At 41.9% G+C, this 24,506-nt stretch overlaps 1 protein-coding gene across 4 annotated transcripts in view; it reads right to left on the reverse strand.

Annotated features, from left to right (window-relative positions):
- TLN2 (talin 2) overlaps positions 1-24,506 on the reverse strand; it is a 412,475-nt gene that overhangs the window by 172,504 nt on the left and 215,465 nt on the right. For all 4 annotated transcript variants that reach the window (XM_032864802.1, XM_032864799.1, XM_032864801.1 and 1 more), the window contains 6 exons: positions 22,050-22,221; positions 20,099-20,196; positions 18,766-18,895; positions 17,594-17,746; positions 15,763-15,905; positions 14,083-14,210 (listed from right to left, as the gene is read on the reverse strand). In XM_032864802.1, coding sequence (XP_032720693.1) covers positions 14,083-14,210; positions 15,763-15,905; positions 17,594-17,746; positions 18,766-18,895; positions 20,099-20,196; positions 22,050-22,185 — 788 coding nt within the window. In that variant the 5' untranslated portion in view covers positions 22,186-22,221. The remainder of the gene's footprint in view (positions 1-14,082; positions 14,211-15,762; positions 15,906-17,593; positions 17,747-18,765; positions 18,896-20,098; positions 20,197-22,049; positions 22,222-24,506) is intronic.

Here is a 24,506-nt window from a genome sequence, read left to right on the forward strand (position 1 = left end):
CCTTTACAGCCAGGCAATTTTCAGCAAAGGGAATGGGTTTTCAATGGGAAAAGAATAGTCTTTTCAACAAATGATGCTGAGACAACCAGATATCCATGAGCAAAGCAATGAAGTTGGACCCTCTACTTCATACCGAATGCAAAAATTCACTTAAAAGGGATCAGAGACCTACATTTAAGCTAAAATTGTTAAACTTTAGAATATAGAAACAAACCTTTATGACCTTGAGTCAGGGTGACACTTAAGATATGATACCGAAAGCACATGACGCAAAAGAAAAGAAAAGTAGGACTACATCAAAATAAAAACTTTGGAACTCCAAGTGATACGACCAAGAAAGTGAAGAAGCAGCCCACAGAATGGGAGAAAATATTGCAAATTAAATATCTGGTAAGGGACTTGTATCCTGAATACATAAGCAATTTCACAACTTAAAATTTAAAAGACAACCCAATTAAAAAATGGGGAGGGGATCTATAAAAACATTTTTTCTGAAGAAGATACACAATTGGCCAAAAGCCCATGAAAATATGCTTAACTTCAGTAGCCATCAGGGAAATTAAAAAAAAAAAATTACAGTACAATACCACACACCCACTTAGGTGGCTACAATAAAAAAGATGAACAAGTGTTGGTAAGGATCTGAAGAAATTGGAATCGTCATGCATTGCTGAGGAGAATATAAAATGGGATGGCTGTTGTTGGAAACAACCTGGTACTTCCTCAAAATATTAAACAGCAGTTCTACTCCTAGGCAGGTAACCAGGAAAAATGAAGACATGTCCAAACATTTGTACATGAATGTCATAGTAGTATTCCTTTTTTTTAATTCTTTCTTTCTTCCTTCCTTTCTTTCCCTTTCTTTCTTTCTTTCTTTCTTTCTTTCTTTCTTTCTTTCTTTCTTTCTTTCTTTTTTAGGATTTATTTATTTGATAGCGAGAGACATAGTGAGAAAGGGAACACAAGCAGGGGGAGTGGGAGAGGGAGAAGCAGGCTCCCCATTTGAGCAAGGAGCCGGATGCAGGGCTCGATTCCAGGACTCTGGGTCTGGGATCACGACCCCAGCCAAAGGCAGACATTCAACGACTGAGCCACCCAGGCGCCCTCATAGTAGTATTCCTAACAGCTAAAAGATAGAGACAACTCAAATGTCCCATCAACTGATGAATGGAGAAGTCAAATGTAGTTGATCCATACAACAGAACATTACTCAGCAATAAAAATGAATGATGTAGGATATAAACGCCAACATAGAAACCCTGTGCTAAGCGAAAGAAGCCCATTGAAAAAGACCACAAATTGTATGACTTCCATTCCATAGGAAATGTTCAGAAGAAGCAATCTATAGAGATAGTTAGGATTAGCACTTGCAGAGGCCAGGGATGGGTGTGGGGTTACTGAGGAGTGGCTGCTAAGAGACACAAGGCTTTTATTAGGAGGGATAAAAGCACTCTGAAATTAGATTGTGTGAGGGGTGCTCAGTCTTGCAAATACATGGAAAAACACTGAACTGTACACTGTAAATGGGTAAATTATACGGTGTGTGCACTGCATCTCAATAAAACTTTCCTTAAAACTCTATGAAGCAAATAAAATTTGTAGGCCTTGCTTAAATTCTGATATTAAGTAAAAACAGTATTTTTGAGACACTGGGAGGAAATTTAACAAAGACTGGGTATTAAATGGTATTACAGAATTATTATTAATTTTGTTAGGTATTAGGATAGATTTGCAGTTGTACAGGTTCAGAAATCCTTTTTTTTTTTTTTAAGGATTTTTATTTATTTGACAGACTGAGATCACAAGTAGGCAAGGAGGCAGGCAGAGAAAGAGGGGGAAGCAGGCTCCCTGCCGAGCAGAGAGACGAAGCAGGGCTCGATCCCAGGACCCTGAGACCATGATCTGAGCTAAAGGCAGAGGTTTAACCCACTGAGCCACCCAGGCGCCCCCAGCTTCAGAAATTTTTTTAAAGAACTTTTTATTTGTCAGAAAAACATACTGAAATACTTACAGATGAGATAATAGCTCCCTGGAATTTGCTTTAAAATACTCCAGCAAAAATGTAGAGGGGAGGAAGGGTGAGGCCAGATTCTGGCTACATTAACACTTGATAACCAAGTCTGGTTATTCCATCAATAAAAGTTGTAAGCCCATTTTCTGGAATTTCAGGGATCTAGTAGCTGAACAATCTGGATTTCTTAAGAGTCAGCAGGCCTAGGGTCTAAGAAATATCTAAGCAGTAGCCCACAGCATGTTATGACTATCAATAAGCAACTTCATGGACAAAAATATGATTGGTCACTGGAAGGCATCAATGTCTCACACACACACACACACACACACACACACACACACACACACCCAGACCAAACCCTTCACAACAATGACTATTACCAGAAGAATGCCAGAGGGCAGGGTCCAGAGGCCAGGCAGGGGCAGAAGATGTTGGGCATTAATGGCGAGAAAGTCCTGTGTAGCAACAAGCCTCCCTCTATCCCAACTCTGCCTACTAACCCTCCCCTTCTTCAGGAGGTACGGAAAACAACTTCCAGAAGCTTGCACTACAGGCATCACCCTTGATGGTCACAGGAATGCATTCAGGAGTTTGTTATCAGGTATTTCAAAATACGAAGTGTGTGTGTGTGCCCATGTGTGGCCTGTATGTTTCCCCAGTAAATCAGCAAAGTGCACAGTGTCAGCATGAAGTTGGAAGGAGCAGGCAGCCTGTCATCACTGCCGGCCAGCCAGCAAGCCAGCAGTTCCAGCCCAGTTGTTGTTTTGATTACCAAACCTGAGCCTGGAAGGCTCCTAAGCATCTGAGACATGCATACAAGTGAAATCTTTCAGCTTCCTTTGAGAAAATGGGTCAGATTGTCAAACCTGATTGGAAATTTTTCTCTTAATTAAGCAAGCTCTGGCTAAGCCATGTCCTTCCCACTGTCTCCTTCGGTATTCCCACTTTAAAAGGGCAGGAGGCTCCTCCTCCCAATCCTACCACTGGCCTTTTAAATAACACCTTTTCTGAGTGCAGTAATAACAGACCCCCCACTTCACTGAGAGGTGGGCTAGTCCAAGGTCTTCTTATACCGGAAGATCTGTGGGAGGCTGGAAGTTTGCAGCCAGCAGATTCTTCTCTCATGAGCCCCACTTCTGCTCTGGCCAAGTCAGCTCTATTTGTTCTGCACTCTCACTGCTGGCCGAGCATCACATGATAATGTAATAAACCAACAGAGCCCATCAACTGCTTAAAAAAAAAAAAAAAAAAAGCTACCGAATGCTTAAGAAATGTATTTCCAAAAGTTAGTAGATGTGAGACCACCGTAAAATAATGAAAAGACAAAATCTTGAAAATCTAAAAATAGTTCACCCTCAGATTGCTCCAGGATCGTCTTTATGTGGTATACATACAATGGAATACTATGCAGCCATCAAAAGAAATGAAATCTTGCCATTTGCAAGGATGTGGATGGAACTGAAGGGTATTATGCTGAGCGACATAAGTCAGTCAGAGAAAGACAATTATATGATCTCTCTGATAAGAGGAATTTGAGAGGCAAGGCAGGGGGTTTGGGATAGGGAGGAAAAATGGAAACAAGATGGGATCAGGAGGGAGACAAATCATAAGAGACTCTTAATCTCACAAAACAAACTGGGGATTGCTGGGGCCTGGGGGTTAGGGAGAGGGTGGTTGGGTTTGGACATAGGGGAGGGTATGTGCTATGGTGAGTGCTGTGAAATGTGTAAGCCCGATGATTCACAGACGTGAGGCAAATAATACATTATATGGTAATAAAAATAATTTAAAAAATTCACTCCTAGATGATGTAGTTCGTACAAGGAAAACAAAATAGAACCCCAACCAGGGGATCCGCACCAAGAAAAAACTGGTCTTTCATCAAAAGATTAGCAAGTAGGGGCGCCTGGGTGGCTCAGTGGGTTGGGCCGCTGCCTTCGGCTCGGGTCATGATCTCAGGGTCCTGGGATCGAGTCCCGCATCGGGCTCTCTGCTCATCAGGGAGCCTGCTTCCCTCTCTCTCTCTGCCTGCCTCTCTGTCTACTTGTGATCTCTGTCTGTCAAATAAATAAATAAAATCTTAAAAAAAAAAAAAGATTAGCAAGTAAATGTATAAATTTAAAGTTTAAATGTAGGGTTTCACAGAGATAGATATCACAGATTCTATTTTTTTTTAAGGTTTGAGGGAGAGAGTGCGTGCACATGTGTGCACAAGCTGGGGGGACAGAAGGGCAGAGGGAGCGAGAGAAACTTGAAGCAAATTCTCCACTGAGAAGGGAGCCCAATGCGGGGCTTGATCCAGGGGCCCTGAGATCTTGACCTGAGCCTAAATCAAGAGTCAGCCGCTCAACTGATTGAGCCACCCAAGTGCTCCTTCAATTCTGTACTTTAAATGTCTTTTTGGGTTATCCATCGTCTAAACCATGATGACAGAGGATTTCTGCTATTAACAGCTGCTCTTTATTGAAAGTCAAACAGTTTCAGGTGCTTTGCATGTTTAAGCAGGTTAATTAAATTTTGACAAAAGTCCATGGAAGAAAATATCCCATTTTATACATGGAACGTGAGGTTCAGTTACACTATATTGCCCACAATCACAATCAATAACTTGAGTCTTGTCTGTGGTCTCCAGCAACCATGCTCTTAGCTACTCAACACTCTGGTCCCTCCAAGCTACCCTTTACTCAAAAGACATAATTTGTGATCAGTATTTCAGAATCTTGAGACAAAGAATAAGATAAGAAAAATACCCATGTAATGGAAAAAATTACCATAAGGGTGGCAATTTTTTAGAAATGCCCAGAGGCCATTAAATGAAAGAAGGGGAACTTAACACATTTGGGGGAGCGGGGTCTAGATTCAAACCTAGGTGTTCGCAAAACCTCATTTTCTGATATAAAAATTAAAGCTGCTTGTTTGAGTAATTCCAAAAGAGGAGTCCTAGAGATGGTCTGTGGTCTGGCAATAAGCATACAAGTAGGGGCGCCTGGGTGACTCAGTGGGTTAAAGCCTCTGCCTTCTGCTAAGGTCATGATCCCAGGGTCCTGGGATCCAGCCCCACGTCAGGCTCTCTGCTCAGCGGGGAGCCTGCTTTCTCCTCTCTCTCTCTGCCTGCCTCTCCACCTACTTGAGATCTCTGTCTGTCAATAAATAAATAACATCTTTTTTTAAAAAATAAGCATACAAGTATACGAGAGTCAGCCATGATTTTGGGAAAAGTTAACGGTTTCTCATCTGTCCCACGGTTGCCACAGAGACAGGTCTACAGGCAGCCCCCACTTCTCTGAGCTGGTGTGATCATCTGAAAGGGAGAGGACTCCTTCCTAGGAGAGTCACTGCTCATAAATGATGCACAAACAGCCAGGTGTTCATCCAGCAAGGGTGGAAGCTTGGAGGGGAGGGAGTGTGGAGAAGTAGAGCAGGGGCTGTGCCACCCACAGGACACTGGAACACCCAGATTTCCTGAGTCCAGCCTTCACGGTCAATCATCAAGTGACCAAGAGTAACGTCTCAAATTCGCTATCACATAAGTGGTCCCAGGACCATTAGCATCAGCACCACCTGGGAACGTGTCAGAAGTGCCAAGCTTCAGGCTTCATCCCAGACCAGTAGAATGAGAGGCTCTGGAGGGAAGGCCTCGCCATGTAAACAAGCTCTCTAGAGGGTACTGATGTATATTGAAGAGAACCACGAGCACACTGGTCTGGAAACCCAAGCGGCGGGTTCAGACACACCTGAATTAGAAGCCACACTCAAAGACGAACCTGTCTGTGGGACGGAGGGTGTTACTGGTGAAGTCTGGGCTAACTGCAGTGACTATGTGGGAGGAAGGAAGCTTCTGTCGAGCTGGGAAACATGTAGGGTGGAAAGAAATGGAGAGTGAAGATGGCATGAAAGAAGCTCAGGAGAGGGTTTGAGGACCGGACCTCAGCCACACAGCAGTTCTGGGCTCCCAAACCAATCCCAGTGCCCTCTGGTCTAAGGACAAGAACCGAGGCAGAGGCTCAGGGCCAGCTCGGGGCTAGATCAATTCCATCATGCCTGGAATCTGAAAGCAGTCAGGGATGTAGGCACCAGCTTGAGGAGGCTGCTGTTAGCGGGGATAGTGAAGGCGCCACCGGACAGTCAAAGTCTCCTCCGATGGGAGAGCCCTGGACTGTCAGGTGCACGGGACAGAAGCAAACAGTGAGGAAACTGGTGGGCGGCAGTGGTAAAGAACAGGAGGAAAGGCAGAGCTGATGAAAACACATGCTGAAATACCACCTCCATTCGTCTGAAAATACGACTTACGGCCACATTATTCTCAAGAGGAACTCCAACGGAGGAATAGTTGTTTGACTAAATGCCAAGAGAAAAACTGACTCAAGGCCTCCTGCTGTGGCAAAAGCTTTGCTTGTTGACAAGAGAATTTTGTTGAGTTTGTGGTGAAAAATTTCCAAGTCCACTCTGAATTCTTCAGCATAGATTCCAAGATCAGGTTGCTTTGTTCTCTCAGTAGAATACATCCAAGGCCCATGCCAACAGGAAAAGGGACCGCGGTCAGCAAGGCTGAGAGGGGTCCTCTGCCAGCTCCCCACCTGCCTACACCCAACCACTGGGTCATCTCCCCCTGTGGCAGACAGAGCCATAAGCGCTGGTCTGAGCCCCAAGGCCTGTTAATTTTGCCTTTGGCAGAAGTTAGAGATCCAGCCGCCCTGAACACAAGCTTTTATCACCTCACACCGACTCCGTGCCACTGTTCTTTTTTCTTTTTTTTGGTAAAGATTTTATTTATTTATTTTCGAGAGAGAGACTGAGAGAGAGCACGAGAGAGGAGAAGGTCAGAGAGAGAAGCAGACTCCCCACGGAACTGGGAACCTGAGCGGGACTCGATCCCAGGACTCTGGGACCATGATCTGAGCTGAAGGCAGTCGCCCAACCAACTGAGCCACCCAGGTGCCCCCATGCAACTGTTTTTAAAAAATTTAATTGTGGAAGCATTGGAAATATATTGTTCAATTTGCTTTATGATTGTTACCTGTTTTTAAAGAAACAGATTACAGATTTCTTCTTCTTCCTAACTGTACTCTCTTGTAGTTTCCATGCATATTTGATTATGCTCCTACTTCTTGTACCTATAAATGTATTCTGTTTCTCTCTGTATTTTTAAATTCAACAGATTCATTTTCTGAAATGTCTTGTTTCCTCTGTACTTTGATGTTTTCAGACATTTAAGTCTGTACCCAACTAATAGACATGAAATGCTGTATCCTTATTGATTTTGCATTTGGTTTACTTCTGAGGCTGAATATTTTTCCCTATCTTTGTAAGTCCATTGAATTTCCCCTTTTCTAAAGTGCCTGTTGCTATCCTGGGTGATAATTTTCTTCTTTTTTTTTTTTTTTTTTTTTTGAGGGGCAGCATGCTAGCACTGCCACACATGCACATGGCCTGGGGAGGTATGTGGAGAGGGGGAGAGGGAGAATCTTAAGCAGGCTCCAGGCCCAGTGCAGAACTGGAACTCACAACCCTAAGATCATGATCTGAGTTGAAATCAAGAGTCAGTCACTTAACTGAGGCACCCAGATGCCCTACCCCCTTTTCTTTCTTTTTAATAATTTCTGGATATTAGTTTGTTCTTTGTAGTGTATGTGTTGCAAACATGTAAATTTCTTCTTCCACACCCTGGAGTTTCACTCTTAATTTGGTAAACTATTTTGCCTATTATTTTCATTTTAGTAGAGGTTTATCAACCTTTAGAACTCTTATCACCCAGCATTAGCAATACAGTATTTTATTTACTATAGCTTTATAAGAAACTGATTATTTGTGTGAGTCCTTCAGTTAGCCTTGGCCATTCTTGAGTCTTGACTAGTACATACTAATTTTATAACAGTTTTATAGAAATACACATATTAAGTTTTTATTTACTGAAGTATAATTAGCATGTAATATCCATTTACCTTCAGATATACAACATGGTGATTTGGTATTTTTATACATTATATATGTATATATATATGTATATATACGTGTGTGTGTGTGTGTATATATATATATATATATATATATATATACACGATAAGACCATCTGTCACCATACAAAGTTATTACAGTATTACTGACTATATTCACTATGTTGTACATTACATTCCCATGACCTATTTACTTTGCAACTGAAATTTTGTGTATCTTTAATCTCCTTCACCTATTCCAAGTCAAGAATTCCTCTTCTGGGTATTTAATGGAATAAAACAGGAATATCAATTCAAAGAGATATATGTACTTCTAAGTTCACTGCAGTATTTACCATAGCCAAGATACAAAAGCAACCCAAGTGCCCATCGACGGACGAATGGTTCAAGCAGATGGGATGTACAGGTATACAATGAAATATTATTCAGCCATAAAAACAGAATGAACTCTTGCTATTTGCAACATGGATGGATCTAAGGTATTATAACTAAGTTAGAGAAAGACAAATACCATATGATTTCACTTATATGTGGAATCTAAAAAACAAATACACACAAAAAACAACCAGACGCATAGATGCAGGAAACGAACTGCTGGTTACCAGAGAGGGGACGGATTGGGGGGGTAAGCAAAATCAGTTAAGGGGTCAAGAGGTACATACACTTTTTAAGATTAGCTTTTCTCATTACTTGGTATGTGGGATTTTGATTAGAATTGAGCTGAATTTATAGACAAATCTGAATCGCTTTTGTGACCTTCAACCTTTGTATATATTAACGTAACGAACCACTCCATTTATCCAGACCTTCATTTATGCTCTTCTATGAACTTTCAACATTTTATTGGTTAGATCCCAGAGTTTTTTAGATACCTCTATTCATTGGTAAATAATACTTTTTGTTGCAAAAGCTCTCTCCTTTTTAAACTTACATTTCTTTTTGTTGATTATGTATGGGAATACTATTTGCCATAAATATTTTATATTTTATAATATAAAGTATTTTTATAATATTTTAATATATTATATATTTATATTATATTATACTGTTTATAATATATAACAAAATATACAATTTTTATAATAGAAAATATTGCCATATATTTCTATTTTATATTTTAAAAAATATATATTTTTTATTTTCCAGTCCTGTAGGTGAGTCTGAATACTATTGTTCAGACCTAGGTGGCGATAAGCAGTTCTATATTTATCTTTTTTCCAGGGACTTTACTCTTACTAGCTTTGAGAAGATTCTCTGTACATTGAGTGGATTCTATATGCCTATAATCCTATCACCTGCAAATAGTGATACTTCCAGTTTTCTAATCTTGCAATTATTCATCTTTTCTCTTTCCTTATGTTGTATTTTACTTATTATCTGCCTCTCTGCACTAGAATGGAGGTTCCACGAGGGCAGAAATGTTTCTGTTTTTATATTGCTCCATCCCCACAAGGGATATGCCCACAAGGCATCCCATAAATTGTTCCATAAATGTCACATCCTTAGAAGAAACCAGCTGTAACCCGCAGTTACATCTAAACACCCATCTTGTTGGACTATTAATGTTTTATTAACTTTGGGGAGGGCATCTCTATTCAGTTAAATGTTTTCCATGGTCTATATTCAGTTTTGGTATTTGATTCTGCTAGTTCCAAATTAAGGTGAGGAGGTTTTTCTAATTTTCTTTCTTTCTGTTCTCTAAAATAAGTGGGGCCTATTTTCATTTGTTGTTTTGTGGGGTTTATTTTAAACTGATAAGGCAATTTCTTTCAAGATTAGAGATCTACTCAGATTTTCTCATCACCCATTTCGTGACTATTTTCAAATTTTTTGGCTTCAAGCTTTCATTTCAATCTCTTTATCTGAAGTTGTGCTCTGTTTTCATTACCTCTAATGTTTATTTTTTGCCTTTTTCTACTTCTGCTTTTTTCTCAATCAAACTTACCAGAGATTTACATACTAATTTTTCCAAAGCATCAGCTTTGGGTTGTGTTGTGTATGATTTCTATTTCATTACTTTCTATTGACTAAAATATTTTATTTTCATTTTGTACTACTTAACACTGAGGAAAGTATGTTAAAACTATTCCACTAAAACTGCCTATTTGAAATTCTCCTTACACTGTATCTTTCCTTTAAATATTTTGAAGTAATATCAGATGCACATAGGTTCCTAATTTATCATCCCGGCAAATTAGTCATTCTATCTTTATGATGATCTTCTCTGTTTCTACTTAGGTTTTCTTTGTCTTACAGCCTATTTTGTGTGACATTAAATACAGCTTCCCCAGTTTTAACTAGTTTCCTGAGACATCATTTTCTATGCCTTTACTTTAAAATTTTCTCTGTCCTTAAAATGTAAGGATGTCTTTTAGAAATAGTATAGAGCTGGACAATATGAGAACCTTTATTAATAGTTGGATTTAGGGGCTCTTGGGTGGCTCAGTTGGTTAAGCCTCTGCCTCCGGCTCAGGTCATGATCCCAGGGTCCTGGGACCAAGTCCCTTATCAGGCTCCCTGCTCAGCAGGGAGCCTACTTCTCCCTCTCTCTCTGCTCCACTCATGGTCCATGCACACTCTTACCCTCTCTCTCAAATAAAACGTTAAAAAAAAACTTGGATTTACTTTTATTTGCTATGATGCCTAATATTCAGAAGTCTTTCTCTTATTTGTACATTCTATGCACCATACATCTTCTGGCTTTGTTTCCACAATCCCCCCTGCTCAACTCCTATTGTATATGTCACATTGTTTTAATATCCTCTCCACAAATTCTCCCCAGCACCGGTTTGGAAGTTACACGATCTATTTCTATTTTTTTAAGGTGCCAATCCTTCCCCCATATTTGACAATGAAAAATCTCAAACACACAAAAGGTTGAAAGAATTCTACAGTGAACACTTTATATCCATTGCCTGAAGCGGTCCTCAGTTTTATCGCGTACACTTGATTTAAGGTCTAAAGTTGATCAGTGCATCTAATCTTCTTTGATAACGATAAGATCCATAGAAGACTTTGATCACTTTTTTAAGTTTCCCACCATGTTTTTAAGGGACCTGCAGTTAGTCCTTATTATAAGCATTTCATTGTTGCTGCTGTTTTGAGGTAATCGTTCTTCACATGTACCTTCTATTTTGCTGAATTCTTTAATCAATGTTGCTTCTTGCATCAAACCTTTGCCACCTTCCTTAAAATAATTCAGAGCAGTCTCCAGAGCCTGCACTGCAACTTTGGGAACCCTAATTAGACTACAATGCATTCAAACCATAGTTAAAGTTTAGACCTTATTAAAATCAGAGTCAAGTTTCACCTCTGCCTAATAACAACTTCATGTGGATTTGCCAAATAGACTATAGTCTCAAAACCAGCAAGGAATCAGTGTATACTCTTGTATCTTCCCTGTACCTGGCACAATAGAACATACATATGACATCTCCACAGAGTTTAAGAACACCAGGTGGCATTCTTTCTGCAAGCATTTTCTCAACATAGAAGAACATCAAGTATATCTTTGATTATTGGACTATGCTGTGTGTATTTCGTGCTCCGATGAAATATCCCCTTTCTGGGACTCTTTTGCAGAGGACCTGAAGGAAAGGACCATGTAGATAAAGCACATCGGACTAGATTTGGGAGAACTGGCTATTTTCTGGCTTCCAACTCTCCCTGGTTCTGTGCTCTATTTCTGTCTCTCTCACACCTGTTTTCTCCATACACAGAGCTGACAGAGGAGAGTTAAGAATCCTCAAATCTCTGAAAACTCTGAAAATCTTCCCTGGTCTCTAATTTTCACTGTTCGAGATAAATCCTTTCACCCAGGTGGCACTGAGTCCAGAAACCATTAAAGGGTCTGTAGAAGGGTGTGGAAGACCTCACAGAAATGTCCACAGTAGGCAGACTTACAGCACAAGGGCTGTACAAATTTTCAAAAAGCATCAAAGAAAGTACTCGCATATGCACCTCCAGAAGCTACGTGTATGATGTTTTGGCCTGGTTCTGTGACGAGTCTAACCTCCCTACTTCTTTTTTTCTTTCAACTCTGAATTCGTTCCAGCAGAGAGTACATACGGAAGTGAGGTCGGGGTGGGGGGGGTACAACAAGGGCAGACAAACAAAGCCCAGCCAGTCACCAGGGACAGCTCTAACATACTATCCCTGAACAGAATGAATTTCCAACATGCAGTCAGGGAAATGTGACCCCGTCGTTTTGTTTTAATTAAGAGGATTTGAATATCCCCAGGAAGTTTTACCTATACAATAGACACAATAAGGTATACAATTAAACATCTACAGAAAACGAAAATGACCCATTACCTAGACTAGATTTAGTCTAATTAAAAAGTAAATCAAGTTCATAAGGAAAAATAATTGCCATGAGGCATAATAAGCTTCTTTTAATTTGCAATCTGAGTAAGGATATATATACCACTAGAGCCATGAGCTTCCTACTATAATCTCAGAAAAAAGGAAACTGACTGAGTACGATTGTGTAACCCTGGCTGGCTACCACGGATTAAGACAAGGGGCATCTGTAGTGCGGCATAGGTATGTAGCATGACCTTAGGCCCCCAAACTGCAGCAGATTCTGTAAGAGCAATAACAATGCTCTGATACCATCTGGAATCCCCACACAAGTCAGCCATCTGGGATGTCACAGGACAGAGAAAGATAAAATCCCACAGTTCCTGCAGGAAGGAAGCCAGACTGATTGGGAAGAGATGGGCCCGAGGATATGACTTACGTGGAGAATGCAGAACAAAATCAGTGACAGAACATGTGTAGAGCTGATCTCAGATACAAGGTCACTGCACAGTATCCTGTAGGCCAAAGTATTAGTTTTGGAAAGCCTCCTTTGGATTCATTAAACCCAAGGCTAGAGGGTTTTTGGGTAACAATTCAGTTTAGAACCATCACCATGTTGGCCAAGTACCGCTGCTACCAGGAAAGAGGTCAGGTTTTTTTCTTACTCTAGGGCCTATGCTAGTCCCGATTACTTTCCACCAAAGTGAAAGTGGGGTCAAGGGCCCTGTAAAGCACTTATGATATCCTCTTCCCTCAATACACTTGGACACAAGGCAGTCAGTGCCCTACTCAACACATCTCATGTTGGCATATCCTAGAGAAAAGTGATGTCAGCTCCCAGCTGGCGTTCAGCTCAGTCCCACTACCAAAGCTTCTTCTACAAGTTACACTCTAGGTCACAGCAGGATACCGATCATGGCAAGATACTGTGTGTCTACTGGGGGTCAGGTGGGGTGGGGTGAAGGGGGATCAGGCAAATGTTTCATCTGCCCTAAGAGGAAGCAGAAGAGAGAAAAGTTGGGGGAAACAGGTAAAGCAATGTTACCAGGGGAAGAAAGACACAAAACTCTTGGAAGAGCTGATCAAAACAGGGGACAAGATCACCCCAAACAAAAGCGGCCTGTGTGTGGCTGGGCCTGTTCTGGTGCATATTTCTAGAAAATCCAGCCTTAACGCCCATGTTCTGTGAGGCCATGATGTATCTGTAGGGTTGCTTTCTCTTAAATCTCCAAGAACTGAGCCCTCCCCCAAAACACCCCATCATTTTCTGTAAGAGAACCAGAGACCAGATGTAGGCAAGAGTGAAGGACTTAATGTGTACCCCATCCTTTCAGAGCAATGAAGAATTCCTAAGATTGTAATAAGGAACGTGAAGCTCTTTTATGCTCTGTTGTTCTAATATAGGAGAGTCTTGAAAAGAAATTAAAGATGATAAAATCCGGCCTAATATGAAGAAGGAACATTCTAATGGGAAGAGATTTCAGAAGATGGAGGTCCTGAGTTCTTCAACTCCAGAGATATCCCAAGACAGACCAGACAAGGTCTTGGCAGAGTGCTATAAATTCTGTGGTCTCCATGGAATCACCTTCTGTCAGAACTTGGAGCAGTAACTGTCGCAGCCATTCCAACATTGAATTTCCAGGCCCCTTTGCTTTCTTTAAGGTCCATAAATCTGATCATATACTCAACTGAGGCAAAGCTAACAACCTCACAAGTGATTGCAACTAGGATATGTGTTTTATGTAGCTGGCTCAAAAATCACGAAAAGAACAGGAGAGTGGAAAAGAGGAAACAACCCAAAGGGTTACTTACTCTAAGAATCCAGGTTTGTGTTTATGTTCCACATGAGGTCCAAACTGTATCTGGGCTTGAAATCCTCCAAACTCACAAGCTTTCTCAAAGGAGACAGGGTGGGAGCCATTCAGGATATCATCCCGAGCCTGAAACACAAGAGGAAGCAAAAAGCATCAGGAGCTTGGGGGAACCATGCAGGGATACATCCTGCGTCTGAGCACACACTCTCTCTGCGGGGCAAGGGGAGAGTGGCCAGCCAAAGGGGACGCACTCAGGACACTGCAGGTGACTGTGGCACAGTAGGATGAAGGCAGAAGGAAAACAAGTCCTTTCCCCAAACTGCCTATAGACAGAAAAAGTCAGCAGAACGCAGAGTATTAAAACTAAAGCTTCAACATCTAGGAAGGTAGAAGTGATCCTGAAAAAATAAGAGGCAAAAGGAAATCCTTAGGACTCCCCAAAACTTTTTATATCCCTAAATCATTAAAGCTAACAGAAAAATTTCCTAGAGGTAAAATCAACCCAATCCCCATCCCAAGATAAAGGCCAATGCAATGTAAGGTGCTGGCAGGGAAAGAGAGATGAACAGACAGTAACTCAATACTACAGCCATTTAAGGGAAATGGGCAAAATGTACAGTGTTAGAATCAGGAACTCATTGTGTCTGAAGTCCTTCTCCCACTTCCCGATCTACCACTGCTGTTGCTATCTATCCTTCTTTTCTTTATCTAGTTCAATGACCCCCAGACTACTCTCCAGCAGATACTCTAAGCCTTAATCCAACAAGCATTTTCTTAGTGCCTGGATACCTCCCTTCCTTCCACGCCATTCTTATAACCACCAGCTCAGGGGTTAGCAAACTTTTACCATCAAAGGCCAGACAGTAAACATATTAGACTTTGTGGGTCATGTGGTCTCTGTCACAACTGAACTCTGCCTCCAAAACATGAGAAAAGTCACAGATAATAAGTAAACAGTTACATGATATGGCAAGGGTTTACTCAACAAACCTTTTCATTCATGCATACGAATGAGCTGTGTTCCAATAAAACTTTATTTACAAACAAAGGCGATGTTGGGGCGGCATTTGGCTGACCCCTGCATTATTTCTAAGAGCAGATACGTAGGTAAATAGGAGAGGAAAGGAAGGGAGGGAAGGAAAGGATCAAAGATGATAGATCAGGATTTTCTTGAGCTGAAAAAAGAAAAAGACTGGGGCCCATCTGGTATGATGCCTACTTCTTACATATTGGGAAACTATAAACTCTGGAAAGTTAAATGACTTGTCTGAGTTTCAACAACAGGTTAATGGTGAAGACATAAAGGGTTATGAAGAGACTCTTTCAGGAAATGAGAAATATGGATTTTCTGACCAATATTCACTTGCATCCTAGGACATCAGCTAAGAGAGGTTTAGTGTAGCAGTGAGCCCATTAATTGACTCTATGTCAGGCAAAGAGATAGTACCGGCCACCAGGTCCCAATCTGGGAAGCCAAAGAAAGGCCCTCCTTTCTTTGCCAAATGTCGAATGTCGATCTGCACCACAACCAAACACGTGAGGAGCCCCTCAACAGCGCCCCTTGGAAACTGTACATCAAAAACACCATGCAAGCCTGAGCTGAGCTCCAGCTCATCGCAAGCCACTGCCCAGAGCTTCCTAACTTCTCACCACCCTCCGTGAGCATTAAATGCTGTACCTGAACATAAAGCAAGTTCAGCTGCACGGGGTCTCTCGAGTCCACATTCTGATCGGAGTAGAAGAACTTCCGTCTAAGTAGCAATGTTTCGTGTTCATCTACTCCTTGTTCTCTGAATGTTCGGCTGTGATCCAGCCAATTTACTGCAACACAACAAGACAGATGAAAGAACTGTATTCATTCTTCCTCTTGTTTGAAGGGATTTATCAAAAGAGAAGCGGATTTCTGGAACGCTGATATTCAGTTAGTTACTTATATCAGAACTGTGCTTTTTTGACTTTGCAAAATTATTTCATATATACCGTCGTGTACCATGGGACCCACCAAAAAACAACTGAGAGAAAATTCCCAGCCATTCCTGAAGTTTGTTAGAGCCCCACAATCAATTTATAACATGGTGGGGGGAGTAATAAAAATCAATGCTTTATGTCAAGACAACCAAGTTAGCATTTTCCTTTAAGTTCAGTTGCATTAAGTGAAATAATTTATAAACTCAGCACAATGAGTTACCTTCACCTGTAAGCTGAAAAGAGAAGGAACATAAAAGTAATTGGTTGGGGGGGGCAGTGGGGGTGGGAGGGGGGAGTAGGACAGGACACTAAGGGATCAGGGATGGTAGAGCCCTGCCTGTGGCCCAGCCTGGATCTCACTCAGAAAATGCTCACCTGTTACCTGGGTGCATGGGAATGCAGCGCCCCTCTACCCTTTCCATAGCTCTACATTCCCACACTCCTCCCTGGGCTTAGCACACACATTGTGTGTAAGTAAGTATTACAAGCCTCACTGGGTTCTAAGCAACTTCAGCACAGGGAGTGTGTGGGGGTGATCTCATCTCCCATGGTACCTGGAAGAGTATCATGCACATTATAAAAATCCTTGAGATTTGTCTACCATTGTCTCACTTGGAAAGAAGTATGTAACTGGAAATCAAATGAGGCAGAGAAGAAAAAAAAATGAAGAAAGGGTCAGAGGAAATGAAAGCCTCACCGAAGATCAATAAATCTAATGACAATGATGACATCTTTCCAATGCAGCAGCAAGAACAATGAAAGAAAGAGTCTAGGAAGGTCTTTATAACCAGGGATGAAGTAAGATCTTTGAAGGGGTGGGGGACATTGGGCAACTGAATGCACGTGGCATACTTTGGGGACACACGGGGTGTAGATAAGGGCTCTTCCGAATATTAATTGTGTGGTCACAGAAGGGGACTTTCCTATAATTGGCATTTTATAACCTCTAGGGAAACAATGGATCTAGGCAATGATCATCGATGGCTGTTAACATCACAAAAAAAGAGACAACCAAACACAACTTTCTGACAGAAGTACACAAGACCTCATAAGGAGGAGTCTTTACTTAAAAAATAGACACATACACATGAATCTGAGCAAGTTTCCAGATCTCAGGAATTAAAAGAGACAGTGCTAGAGGACACCACAATCAACAAAATCCGGACTATAGAAAACTCCATACAAATAACAATCTGTTTCTTCTTCCCAGAAATTCCGAGGGGGGCGGCGGGGGGAGAGATGGAGGGGAAGTTTGAGACAAAAACAGTTAAGCGTCATATCATCCAACCTTATTTGGACCCTAGTTTAAATGATTATTAGCTTTTTAGAAGAAATGCGAACATTATTTGTCTATTGACATTAAGAGATTACTTTTTTTCAGTATGAAATAGGACTATGGTTTGTTTTTTTGTCTTAAAGTCTTTTAGTGCCATAGACCAACAGCCAACTGAAAACTCCTGCCTGGGGTTCATGGAGATGAAGGGAGGGGAGTAAGGTCCAGCCACACCTGCACCCCACCCACGCTCCCTTCTGACACTCACAGTCATCATCCGTATGGAGCTTGGCCTTCAGCTTCTCCATCTTCCTCTCGTCTCGCAATAGCGTCCTGTCCTTTTTTAGCGTCCCTGTCCCTTCCTCTTTCTTTTCTTCAATCGTTTCTTGGATTAAAGAATACTCTTCATAATTCGTTATTCCTAAAAATATAAATTACGTAATGATGACCAGTGATGACGCTGCTGTCACTCCTTCCAGCAGGGGGGTGGGGGGGGGGCAGAGATACTCCACGGGTCCCTGGTAGCACAGGACGGAAAGAGGCTTTACAAAGGTGAGGGTCAGAGGGCCACCCAGGGAGCACACATCCAATAACTCTGGCCAAAAACAAGGTTTCTCAGCTAAACTAAGCCATGTTTAAAATGTCACATTCAATTCTCCTAATTTTCGAGAAACAAGCACAGAGTAGAGATCATGCAGAACCAGGCAAGACAGGGTCAAACAAGAAGTGGTTGAAACAACTGGTCTTCCCTCGCATGGGCAGAAGACTAAATATTTGAAGGGCTTCATGCAGAAAGGAGACAGACTTGTTCTCAGAGGATATGAACAGAAGATACAAGAAGAAAAGCTGTATAGTAATCTATTGCACAGCCTGTCCCTATCAGTCTTCAAGGAAATAGTGGATGTCACTGGTACTTAGACAGCCACACACAGGAAACTGAATTATAGGATTCCAAACATATTTTCAATTAAAAAATTCCTTTGGGGGGACGCCTGGGTGGTGACTCCTCATTTTGGCTCAGGTCATGATCTCAGGGTCCTGAGCTCCAGCCCTGCCTCTGGCTCCACACTCAGTGGGGGGTCTGCTTGAGCCGCACTCTGTCCCTCTGCTCCTCCCCTGCTCGCTCGCTCTCACGCGCCTGTGCATGTGTGCTCTCTCTCTAAAGTAAATAAGTAAATAAAATCTTTAAAAAAAAAATTCCTTTGGCTTTTGAAAGGGAAATAAAATCTCTCAATTTTGACTCAGTGAGAGTTTCGTGTGTTTACAATGCCCATTAGTGGATTTGTACTATCCAGGGAATAGCAACCCTGTCTTAGGTTTGGGCAGAAGTCAGTGGCTAGGACACATTCGGGATTGGCAGGTCACCAAATGGGGATGAAAAAAAGAACAGGTGCGTAATGAACAAAACGAAAACTGGAACCTCGGCACGGGAATGCTCACCTATCCTGCTGCAAATAGTAACCAGGAGTTCCCCAACGGTCTTGGAGTCATCCACCATGACGGTTTTCACGGATCCATCCAGCATCCGGATTTTCTGAGGTCTCTGTTTCTTTTTATATTCCAAAATATCCTAGAGCAAAAACCCCACAAACTTTTCACATGACTTGTTCATTCAGGTAACCAACCTGGACACTTTTCTTTAAAAAAATGCATTTGCCCTAGCACGCTGATTTCCTCCTTCAGTTTTCATGAGATTTTGGCTACTACAACAGAAACCCCAGTGCTAAATAATTGCTTCCAACAAGCTTTCTTAAAATCTGATGGTGAAACTGCCCCCCAGCAAGTACTGTTTATAGCTTACAATTCTTGAAAACTAACCTCTGTAAACTTAAAGTACCTTATGCCTTCCTGAAGGTCTGTGGATGATTTGCTTTGAGGAGAAGTAGCGGAGGGAAAATCCTACTTACCTCTGAAAAAGACAGTAGTGTGCTTCTCCAATTATCTTATGGTTGCAAGCAATTTTTAATATAGATGTCACAAAGGAATAAATAATACCCCCCTTAATTCTTTAGAGTGGTGGGATGCCACAAAAGTGGTTTTTGCAGCAATGGCAAGATCAAACAGGGGTAGTAGGTTTGTAAATAGATTTTTTTTAAACTACATTTAACAATAGAATTACAAATGGAAAATTAATTGGTACTGCATAATTCACTCTCTCCTGAAGGATTACTGATCAATCGGATATGTGCACTCCACACACTAAAGCCCAGGACCTTTGAAGTTCAGCTGAGCAGAATACCCAACACTTTTTTACTCAACACCTCTAATTCCAAACAAAGCCATTTTTTTGTTGTCACTGATTGTTATCATGCTTTGATCTCATATGGAATTTCTTCTACAAACACAAAACTGAATAATATTCAATCTCTGACTATCTCTAGGATCTTTTTGTTTTCCCTCCAATCTTCCCTTACTTTTTATCATTAGTCACCAGGATACTTCCTATATCCTTACAGAAGGACTCTACGCCTTATTCCCTAGCTACCAAGCACAACTATGGCATGTTGTGCCGAGCACGCTAACCCCAAGCCTTTAATTACTCTGTGGAGTTTCAAGAATTTGGAGCGCTGGTATTTCCCATTACTACCTGGGCAGCCCTTACAAAGTCAACTACAACAAAACTAGGAATAAGTTTCCCTTGGAGCAAAACAGTGAGTTGGAGCTCCCTTCTTCTCTGAGGCGAAAGAGTATGTGGGCTTCTAGAGAAGGCCCACAGACAAAGCAACAAAACAAAAACAGGAACAAAACAACAAAAACGACATCTACAACATACCCCATTTCGCAACATGTAGTAATCCAGTGTTCGGCCGGCTTCCAGCCAAATTCCTTTCCTGGGGTCTTCATCCGAGAGAAACAGCCCATAATCAGAAGCTGGGAGGTAAAGAGAACAGAGGGTGAAAGACAGAGAGCCACTGAAGCCATCACTGACTTCCAATCCCTGAGTCTGCCGACTTGGCAGGATGGGAGCGTTCGCCCGCACCAGACAGGTTTCGTTTTGACAACACGAACAAGCCAAGGGGCTAAAGCAGAAGAGGAGGAACGAGGCCAGAGCTGTAACATCAACACCCACAGGAAAGGTTCTCGATTCTGAAAACCAGTGGGCAGCAACTGTGTCTACACTTTAGAGAAACACTGAGAAGAGAACAGTCCAAATTTCTAATTTCTGAAATGGGCTTTTTTCCCTATCACTTACTACATAAAAATCTGGCAGAGAAGCCATGAAGAAGACAAGAGGGACCGTGGAGAAACTAAGGAAGTGACTGCTTAAGCCCAAGAGGGGCCAATGGAGTCTTTACACTTAGAATAACCCCTCCATCATCCCAAACAGCATTACAAAAGGTAAGCAGGGGGGCCCAGAGAGATGAAGCCTCTGTCCCTGACCCCATAAATTATGAATATAGTTGGAAAATAAAACTCCGTGTTCTCCATAGAAATCCCTTAATCTGATTAGGAAGTACAAGGCATGGTGGCAGGAAGAAATCAGCATCACTTCCTGTTCCAGTCTAAAGATTTCTATCTTGGGCGCCCAGCTGGTTCAGTCAGTTGAGCACGCAACTCTTGATCTTGGGTCATGAGCCCCATGCTGGATGCAGAGATTACTTAAATACATCTTTAAAGATTACAAATAGATAACTACAATAAAGACTTCTGTCTTGCTGAATGTGATCCAAGGTAACCCCAGAGACCCAGATGAGGGTCTGAGCTCCTGTTGTTTTTTAGAAAAACAAGTTCAAAATCTAGAAAGGTTTTAATCTTCACCAGAGTCAAACAGCACTCCAACCCAGAAAATTTTTTTTTTTAAATCTGGGAGAAAAACAGTAGAAGAAAATGCCAGAAATGATTGGACAATCTGAATTTGGAGTAAGGTTGGGGATGTAGGATAACTTTACTTTTATTTTTGGGTAATGAAGAAATAACAGTGTTTTAAATAATATCAATAATACTTTTAGACCAAAAGCTTTGCAGTTTTGTGACATCTTTTTGAGAAGATCAATGTCTATCTCTAATTATCTTTGAATATTTGATCCTCACACTTCCCATTTTTAAGTTAAGTTGCAGCCCATTTTCACAGCAAAGACTTCTTCATTTGGGAGAAATCCCAATTTCCCAAGTGCCGATCAAACACTAAATAAAGGAAGGAAATGTAGAGAGAAGAGAAAGGGCAATGGAAAATAAAAGTTCTATGAACAGGTAGATCAATAGTGGTCAATGGTTTAAACCAACAGGAAACACAACATAGATTCATGGATGCTCCCCACCCCCTTTAGGGCTCGAGATCAAGTTTACAAAGCCCCTTCCAAGTAACTGAAATATAAGGCTTGCCCTGCATCCTGATGGCAGTTCCAGCCTTCTTTGGGCTGCGTATATGGAAAAGAGGGCTCCGAGTATTGAAATGCAGGAACTGTCAGAGTGGCTTCATTTGCATTTTATAGGGCAAATGAGATGACATATCAAAAGTGACTTGTAAACTGTAGAGGGCAATTCTGATGTATGGAAAGGTCATGACGATGGGTATAACAGTGATGACTCAGTGGCAGCCATGGCCACTGTCGGCACAAGGCTCACTTGGGACGTAAATACCTACGTCCAGGCTAGGAAGACTTTTCATTTGAAACATACACACTAGTGGGCTTGGGTACCACTCAGAGCGTCTGTTTCTTTAGGGGCTAAGCAAAGAACATATAATCATATTTCAAGAAGCCAGTGACTGAGCAATGGCCTACCTTGCCCGGTTTGTGCCTCGGGTACCCGTTCCCGAATGACTCGACATGCATCGTACACAGCTGTGGACGGTTCAAACTGCATGGTCTTCACCACATTGCAGTGGCGGACACAAATCTTTAAGGACAGGGCCACCATTTTCCTAGATGACTTGTAGGTTCTCACTTAGAATGTCTGGAAAACACAAAGAGACAAACGGTGATATTCAAAAACGGTCTAGCAGAAAAAACTGCTAGACTGTAAATCAGCTTTAAACAATCAAAACAATCAAATAGCAATTAAAGAGAATGCTTTGGATAAGAACACAAATTAAAAGATTTTGAAAAGTTTAAAATAAAACAAGAGCATCTAGTCTCCATATTACCACAGAGTGGTAAGTAGAACTTCTGAGGAGGAATGATTCCTGGAAGTTCACCAAGACTCCTTCTCAATGGTGCTCCCTATGTTGGGTTTCCAGCAGGAGATCGTCAGCATGAGAGTTAGAGAGCCTTGGGCACCAGAGCAACTTCCTGAAGATCCTTCTGTTGGCAGCCTCAGTGCCCAGCTCTCTCCCCACAGCTTCTAGGGACTGCAAGAAGCATGAATGCCCTCCAAATGCTCCTCGGGGCAAGAATTCCTTGGGGAGAATTCTATCTCCCCACACACTAAAAGACTTGGCATCTGGGCCGAACTCCAACACCAGGATCCTATGTAAGTCCCTTTGGCCGCTCTACTTCAATTTCCCCATAAGTTAAGAAGCCACAGTGGTAACAGCCCTATAAAACTTAAAAAAGAACCAACCTCCCCTCAAAATAAAAATTAAAAAAAAAAAAAGACCGAAACCCCAAGGCGTTATCAGTGGGAACCCAATGCCCAGCTTTAGCAAGTATACAGATTTAGGCTATGTTTTATTTCATAAATGACTTCTTTTTAAAACCCAAATCCAAAAATTTGGTCCATTTCCTTTGAGTTGGCAGCTTAAGGCTTATTTTGATGACCTGCTCTCTTCCCGTAGTCAGAACCTTAACCCTCAACCCCAAGCCAGCCTCCATCAAATGCCCCTTGCTCAGGCACAGGAGAGAGGATTCTTCTCTGCACCTGACACAGGCCCAGCTGGCTGTCATCCTGGCAAACACAACAATAGGTTTCAGAGTTAGGAGCCATTAGAATCCCAGCATTGCATCAATAACATCAATCCACAGGAATTTCAAGTTTTCATCCCTTGTTCTCTTAGAGAGCCTACAGGTAGTGAAGCTGAACCCCAGCTGTCTTGATGCCCCCTTCCCACTTAAGAATGCAAATGCTAAGAAGCAATGAGGCAGCCAAGAAGCAGAGAGGGCCACAGGCTGACCAGGCCCAGGCCGTGGGTGCCCCTGGGGCGTCACTTCTTCACATGCTTGATTGGTTGCCGGCTTCCTAACAACAGGTGACTGGGTCAACTGGAGACAGAGGATATTTTTAAACAGATGTTCTGGAATCCGTGGGCAGCGTTTACATATAGCCATGCCAAGCAACACTATAAAGTCATTTCAACTTCTACTTACATTTCGAATGAACTGCCTGTGAAAATATTTCTTGAAAAACGTCAAGATACAGATACAGTTCTCAATAAACAGCAGCTGTGTTCACTGGGATTCTTCTGCAAATTGAATCAATTACTACAGCCTGGGCAGTGGCCGAATTGCTGACAAGGCAGAAGGTTCAAAATATCCAGGGATTTTCCACCTTCAGTATCAAGGACTTTTAAAGCCATAGATGAAGGGGTCTACCCAACTCTGGGGGAAAACTTAAACTCTAGACATCAATTGACAAATTTACTGTAACGTAGAGATCTCACTCAGATCTGGAATAGTCTATTGTGGAACAGTCTATCCCTCTGGGGCTGGTGAAAATTGTGAGGTTTCCCGAACCATGGAGATTCAGGAGCATGACTGATGGTCAGTGGTAAAGACCTTGGAACTCTATTGTGGGTGCCATTTATGGAATGCACCAGAGAGGATGGGATGGTTAATCTCTTCCATTCCCTGAGAAAATGAAGTATTTTAAGTGTCCCTTCATGAAGGCTGCCCTTCCCAGGCTAATAATTGGGCCTTCTGCAGAGCAAATTCATGGTCCCTCTAGCCAAGCCAAGAGAGAGTCCATCAAAGGAAAATGCAGAGCCATCACATGGGGCTGAACGCAGAACATAACAGCAAGACCGTAAACACTGGAGCTCAAAAGGGAACAGAAGACACATAGGGGAGGAGAAAGGGGCAGATGGAACAGCAGAGAGCAGACAGAAAGACCAGACAGAACCTAGGCCTGTGGGTCAACAAGAAACACAGGAGAGAAGCCCAGAGATTTAGGAAGCAGAAGGAGAGAAGCAGAACATACACAGTAGTGAAGGAAAATCTCTATCCAAAACAACTGGAAAAATGAAGAGGCCACTAGTTGATGTGGGGGAAGCTGCTAGAGGCACAGGTTTGGGGTGAAAACTCTCT

The sequence above is a fragment of the Lontra canadensis genome, unplaced genomic scaffold (genome assembly GCF_010015895.1).
Source record: "Lontra canadensis isolate GAN:19392208 unplaced genomic scaffold, GSC_riverotter_1.0 scaffold28, whole genome shotgun sequence".
NCBI classification, from domain to species: domain Eukaryota; kingdom Metazoa; phylum Chordata; class Mammalia; order Carnivora; family Mustelidae; genus Lontra; species Lontra canadensis.